This window comes from Littorina saxatilis, unplaced genomic scaffold, assembly GCF_037325665.1.
Source record: "Littorina saxatilis isolate snail1 unplaced genomic scaffold, US_GU_Lsax_2.0 scaffold_3184, whole genome shotgun sequence".
Lineage (NCBI taxonomy): Eukaryota > Metazoa > Mollusca > Gastropoda > Littorinimorpha > Littorinidae > Littorina > Littorina saxatilis.
The window spans coordinates 1-7,500 of NW_027128990.1; the positions used below are offsets into that span (position 1 = coordinate 1).

The 7,500-nt window shown below is 42.3% G+C and overlaps 1 protein-coding gene across 1 annotated transcript in view; it reads right to left on the reverse strand.

Annotated features, from left to right (window-relative positions):
* Window positions 1-218: 218 nt before the first annotated feature.
* The window catches only part of LOC138957284 (glutathione hydrolase 1 proenzyme-like), a gene marked incomplete at its 3' end in the record, with an annotated part of 8,473 nt that continues 1,191 nt past the window's right edge, over window positions 219-7,500 (reverse strand). Inside the window, exons 2-5 of the mRNA XM_070328423.1 lie at window positions 2,634-2,826; window positions 1,504-1,661; window positions 841-993; window positions 219-355 (exon numbers count right to left, since the gene is read on the reverse strand). Coding sequence (XP_070184524.1) covers window positions 219-355; window positions 841-993; window positions 1,504-1,661; window positions 2,634-2,826 — 641 coding nt within the window. The remainder of the gene's footprint in view (window positions 356-840; window positions 994-1,503; window positions 1,662-2,633; window positions 2,827-7,500) is intronic.

Here is a 7,500-nt window from a genome sequence, read left to right on the forward strand (position 1 = left end):
ACACACACAGACAGACAAAAGTCGTATATATATATATAGATTACGAGTCTGAAAAAAAGGTGTGGTGGTACAGTGGATCCCCCATTTTAAGACCTCAAACAATCTAAGAAAATCAGGTCTTAAAAAGGAGGGAGTCTTAAATTGGGGAGGGGGGGGTCTTAAAAGGGTGGTTCCACTGTATACATGAACATGTTCACGAGGAGGAATGTATCTCATACCTCAGAGATGTTGAGGAACTTGGCGTCTCCTAGTTCGGTCCTCTTGGCGTAGGCAAACTTCATGGCCTCTACGATTCGATGGTAGGTCAACACACTCTTGTTTACTGTAGACACGCTTTCTGGACTGAAGTGGTACCCTGGAAGAGAAACAAAGGGTTGAAGATAAGAAGGTCCGCAAAACTTGGGTTATGTTAACCAAGCAAGGTCACTGCAAGACAATTGCATATTCTGCGCTGATGAATATAAATAATACCGATCAATTTTCGTTGGATATTTGGTGATGTTCTTTTGCAAATGAGCACGCGCGATGAATTATCATCCAGCCGTTTGTAGACGCAAGAACATGTTGTTCTTCTATTACAACGCTATTCTCAGGCTAAATACAGACATAATTCATCTTTTTAGATGCATTGGACATTAGAATGTGTCGATGTGATATCCTTATTCTTTTTTTTCCAAAGCTCAGAATCGACGCTAATAAGTTCTGCGAGAAGAGTATTCTTGGTCGATCGATACAGAATATATGCTTTGCACGGAAAAGAGATCTCAACAACAACAACAACAACAACAACAACAACAACAACAACAACACGCTCACTGGTCAACTCCTCCAAACCTGTACCTGATAAAATGTTGAGCATAAATTCCAGTACAACTCCGCTTCCCGGCAGCGGCATGGAATACACGGTCAGCTCATTGTCCGTCAAGTTCAAGGTCATGGGAGGCTCAATGTCCACGTGGAAGTCCTCGAGATCTTGTCTTGTTATGATTCCTCCTGTAGAGGAAGTGGGGTTTTATTTTTTATATCCATGTATATGATGACATTTCATGGTAGATGTTTGAGGGGAAAAAAAATCCCGGTGAAGATTTTATTTATTTTTTATTTATTGATTTACTTAAGATACATTCAATACCAAAGTTTGCACAAGGATTTCAAGAACCAAAAATAACTTATACACACAATATAGGAATTCACACAAAGACATCCAACATTCATCCATAAACCCAGCAAGAAAATCGTGTAAGTGATCTTCCGATCTGTCCAGGAAATTGACATGTAATAAGAGCATCCATCCACTTAGATGCATTCCGAAAACCAGCATTCTGGCCACTCCCTAATAGTAGATTTGGATTTTTTTTTTAACACCGTGAGCGACACAATCCCATCATGCGTCATTCTTTCAAAGAAATTCAGCATTTTACAGCTATCATGAATGCACCAAACACTCATTTAAATATATCTCTAGCCATTTGTCAGTCATTACCCATAATACCCTGGCATTACCGTTTTCCTGTATTTCCTGGACAATGGTGTCTGTTAAGGACCCGTTGTAGAAAGCATCCACACCCTCTGTGGCGATCGCTTGTAGAGTCTTGGCAAGCTTCTTGCGGTACACTATTGCATTCTCAGGGTGAGCTTCGTTGTTGTCGTCAAAAAGATAACTGGAACATAAGAAGAACAACTGTAGGTTCGTTTGATTCGTTGATGACACAACCATTTGTCGAAAGTAGCGTAGGCACCCGGTCTGCTCCCTCCCTGCCTAAAAAGGCCAGTGCCGTTCCGTCTTCGAGGGACTGCGTGGGTTTCATTTCGGAGTTTTCCTTCTCCTAGACGAGTTTCCTTCCATGGATGATGAGCCTCCTCTACCCTCGTTTTGAATTCAGAGTGGTCTTCTCTTAGAATAGCTGCCTGCCAGGGTTGACGAGCCTATCCTGCCCGGCTATTTGACCCATAGCTGGGGGGAACAACTGTAGGTGAATTGGTGGAGTCAAATACTAATTTTCCAACAATACTCCTATACTCGTTTATTTTTTATAACAAAACAAATGTCTTCTTCTTCTTCTTGTCGATTACACGTCTATATTATTAGACCGGACAGCGAGACAAATGATACTGTCTTCTCCAGGTCCTCCTTTTCTTCGTACAGCTGGCAGCGGAGGGGGACTGCAGTTGGCCACACGGTTTTCATTGGCCTTTCTAAAATGGGGCATCTCGGAAGGGTATGGTCTGTGGTTTGATCCTCAAGACCACAGCTGCAAGTAGGGGAGGGAACCAGCTTCATTTTTTGGAACATATGGGCATTCAGGCGATAACAAAACAAACAATCAAGAACAAGAACAACAAGAAAAACAACAAGAAGAAGAAGAAGAAGAACAACAACAACAACAACAACAACAACAACAACAACAACAACAACAACAACAACAAGAACAACAACAACAAGAAGAAGAAGAAGAAAAAGAAGAAGAAGAAGAAGAACAACAACAACAAAAATGGTGGTGAAAGCAGAAAAAAGGACACACACACACACACACACACACACACACACACACACACACACACACACACACACACTTGATATATCATCAAAATCATCCAAACATCCTCTTCGCTGCAGAACCCCGATGTTGTACCTGAACTCAGGATCGTTAATAATGTCATCCTTTTTGGACACAGCCGCTTTGTGTTGCGCTCCGGTGAGCGGGAATCCGTTGTTGCAGAGGTCAATGGTGGGCTGGATGAGCCTGGCCCATTGTACACGGCCGTACCTCTGGTGAAGCTCCCACAGCCCCTTCAGCTCGCCCGGCACTCCGATTGCCTTGCCACCTTATGGCATAGAAGGGGATCATAAAACAAGAAAAGTTAAGATCTGACAAACGAAGGCGGTCTTTAATTAAACACACACACACACACACACACACACACACACACACACACACACACACACACACACACCGTCACACACACACACACACACTGACACACCATCACACACACACACACAACACACACACATACACACACACACACACACACACACATACACACACACACACACACACACCGTCATACACACACACACACACATACACACACCGTCACACACACACATACATACATACATACACACACACACACACACACACACACACACACACACACACACACACACACACACACACACACCAACAAACAAGAACACTAGGTTGTTGGTACATGTGGAGAATCGTTACAAGCATGTGAAAATATAGGGTTTGATGGGCAACCGATTGGTTTGTTCTTGGAGCTACAACGTTTTATACACATGCTGGAACATGGGAGCTTAGGAACAACATTTTGTTGGAAATAGGTTTATGGGTTTGCACAACATTGGGTTGTCTTGTCCGGGAGCTTTACCGTCATTAAAGGGACATTGGTTTTGATGCATTTAGAAATGTATATGTAATTATAAAAAAGAGTGGTTTTTTTTAGAATATTGGTTTACAGACCTGCCTACCCCTGAAATGTACCATGTGTAGTTTTGGGTGTGAAAATAAGGCAAATGTGTAGTTTGGCAGGTGAATGTGTAGTACACTCGACTCCACTTAGCTCGACCCCGCTTAGCTCGTCCGCCGTTTAGCTCGTCGCCATATTTTTTCCCCGGGCTGACGTCCTTCTTTGTATCTGTAAAATTAAGCTGGTTAGCTCGTCCGCCGGTTAGCTCGTCCGCCGCTTTGCTCGACCAAACTTTCCAGTCCCAAGGCATGGTGTGACGTCATTTACGCCGGATAGCTCGTCATAACGACATTGTGTCGTCAGCGATGACGTCTTCTGACAGGATGACAGTAACAAAAGAACGTTCCATAAACTGCCAGACTTTTCGAATTGAATGTCAAAGAAGAAAACATGCGCTGTTTATCTGATTTTGCTACTTTGTTTCAATTTTCTCCCACTTATTAGTAGGTACAATGTACACACAAAACTTTCTTTGTATGACTAATTAGAATAATGTTTGGACAATGACACCTGTCAATCATTTCTGGCATCCATCTGTCACTCAGTCCTAGACAAATGCCAATCGTTGGGTAGTCTCACAACGCGCAGATTTTTTGTTGATGTGCATGTTTTTGAAAATGGTGTGTGTGTGTTTTGTGTGTGTGTGTATGTAAGCACGCAAATGAGTTAGTGCTTTTTTTGCGTGTGTGTTTGTGTGTGTTTAACTTTTTTCTGGCGCCGTGTTTACTTGGTTTTTCATTTAAAATTCTTCTCATTGGACTGCTTATTTTTGGATTTAATAAAAAAAATCCCAAGAAATGTGCTTTCTGTTTCATGGTTTACATCTCTCTCTCTCTCTCTCTCTCTCTCTCTCTCTCTCTCTCTCTCTCTCTCTCTCTCTCTCTCTCTCTCTCTCTCTCTCTCTCTCTTCTGCCTATCTCTCTGTTATTTTCATAGTAACACATGTTACAAACCCAATATGCGAAACGAATATAAACTCTATCAACATCTTACCGAGTCTATGAACAGAAATTCGTCATTTGACCATTGCACATCATAGCTCCTACTCCATGGTGATGAAAGGATTACTTCTGGTTTGTAGACACGGTAAAATGTCATGTTGTGAACAAAGGGCTATTCGAGGATGATCTACTAGATTGATAGTTATCTCAGAACCTGATACACCCGTTTACAAGTGTTTATGTGCTTTTAATATTGGTCTGGACGAATTCGCCGGATAGCTCGTCGCAGCATATCCCCCAGGGAAATTGGACTCCGTTTACCTCGTCCGCTGCTTAGCTCGTCGGCCGGTTAGCTCGTCGCGACTTTTTCGGTCCCGAGAGGGACGAGCTAAGCGGAGACGACTGTATTTCAATTTGATCAACCCAAACCGCAAAACAGAACAGTTACTTATACCGTACTAAAACAAACACTCAACACTCCAAACAAAACTATTACAATGTGAACAATACTCCTCATACAAATACAAACAAAGCCCCCACAAAAATACAAGCCAAGCATTAAGTTTATTTGTTAAGAAAAAAATTATTAACTAGTTTGGAACATTTGCATGGGTGAAACTGATCAGAATTAAAAATAAGGAAAATGAGGCCGGGGTCCAGGGGCCGCCCACACCCTGGTGGGGTGCAGGGGCAACGCCCTCTTAGGGGGCCAGGGGGGCGAAGCCCCCCGGAAGAAAACGAAAAATCAGGCTTTTTAAGGGTAAAAGTAAGCCTTTCCTGGTATCTCAAACACACAAATTTGCACAGTAAACAATGATAACAAATGCCAAGCTGTAGTCCAATAATTCGCGCGCTCAGGGAAACAAAGATTCAGCGATGTCCGGTCACTGTGTTAGAGAAAATACAGATCGGATCGCCGGCGAAAATTTTTTTTAATTTTTTAAAATTTTTTTTTTACAGATTTTCAAAATAAGGAATTCTTTATTTGACCAGTTTCACCCATGCATTTGTTAAAAAAAAGCTATGTTGAGGGGTATGCAGTTCATATACAGTGGGACCCCCTATTCAAGACCTGTGACAATCTGAGAACATCAAGTCACAAAAAGTAGGGACTGGGAGTATGTCAATGTGTATTAACATGAAGGCAAATTTGCATATAAACAGAACAGGTTTGCGTCGGCAATAATAATAATATGGCAGGTCATTGCTTCTGCTCTGGTTAGGCCTAAAAAAAAAATAGGTGTGGTTACGGTAACCCGACCTACCCTAGTTTTAGGGGCCGATCCTATAACTTTTTATTACATTTGTCAAAAAAAACAACAACAACAACAAAAAACCAGTGTAAAAAACGCAATGAAAGCGAAAGCGCCCGTGTCGCACACTTATTTCCCTGTCAAGTAGGTTTAATTTGTACACATTAGAAAAAAAAGTAAAAAAAAAAAAAAAAGTGATTGCCTACCTACCTACCCTATTTTTTTTGGCTATGTTACCGTAACCACACCTATTTTTTTTTTTGGCCTTACTGATCTCTCAAAAGTGAGCTTGTCTTGGTCTTCTTTCCCTGGCACGGGTTTCTTCACAAAACAGTCCAATTTTTCCTCTGCTTTGGTCGGGATTTCTCGAATTCCTCATGAGAAGTGCTTTTCTCGTGGCGGTTACACGGTCGTAAAGCCCACTGTGCTTCTCTGAAAAAGCCGTGTTGTTGCACACAGTGCAGTGGGCAAAATGCTTCCCTTTTCTCCACGAAACTAGGCATGGATGCTCCTCATAGTACTTTGGCAGAAAAGCCTTGCTGGGAGTTTGACCAAGCTTCTTTTTTTTGCTCCGTGGCGGTTGATCGCCAAAGTCTTCTGAATCCGTGTTCGTCGCTGTAGCCATTTTTTTCCCTCCAGAAAGAATGAGCTAGGAAGTGACCGCGTTCAGAAAAGTATGTGCTGAAACGCCCGCGATAGTTGTAATAACAGCAGCAAGACCAACTGACTACGCTACTCTCGCGGGCGCCGGGCATGTTTTGCACGCAGTACACAACCGGTTAGTACAAATTATGGATCGGAACTCGCTCGCGTTTTTGCGCATTCAAAATGTCAAAATGTGTAGTCGAAACGAAACGTTTGCGTAGTATAAGACAAACATGCGTAGTTGCGTAGTTTGGGGACCAAAATCGTAGTTTACTACGCTCAATGTGTAGTGTAAACAGGTCTGGGTTTATGAGCATAATGGTTTTTGGCTCACGTAAGTGTAGCCTATACGATGCTAACTTTTGTCTGTCTGTCTGTCTGTGCGTGCGTGCGTGCGTGCGTATGTATGTATGTATGTATGTATGTATGTATGTATGTATGTATGTATGTATGTATGTATGTATGTATGTATGTATGTATGTATGTATGTATGTATGTATGTATGTATGTATGTATGTATGTATATGTATGTCTGTCTGTGGTAGAAACTTTAACATTTGACTGAACACCGAAATACTAATTTTACCTGGTTATTATTTAAGCAACAGCTTCAAAGTATTGAAGCAATTATCAACATTTCGTCGGCACGTATGTAGTTAAAGTGTGTATCCAAAGAAAACGGTTGGTGGTACGTGTTGTTTTTTTTGGGGGGAGGGGGGGGGGGGGGTAAAAACAGGTGACTGGTTTGTGTCGTGTGTGGTATGTAGACCAGGTCAGGGGTCAATTGGTTAGGTCAGATCGCGTGAAGAATTGTGGTATAGATACAGTTATCACCGAGCTGCAGTTCGCCGATTCGGAGAAGACGATTTTACATTGTTCGGTTTCGTAGCTCCAGAAAAATAGATAAAGAAGATACCAAAGGAGATTTCCTACAGGTTAATCTGCACAGCGTGTTTCCAGTGTCTGCGCGAGGAAGCGCTGCGCTGTCGAAAGCGCAGTGACGTCGTGTCCCCGTAAGTAGGCTACGGACAGACAGATCTAGATCTAGTGTCTCGCACTCTTGCATCGTGTCACCTATGTTTACTGTGTGTGTGTATGTGTGACGGAGCGATTGAGTTAGTGTTACTGTTTGTTAATTTATTACGTGAGCCTTGAAGGCTTCGCCT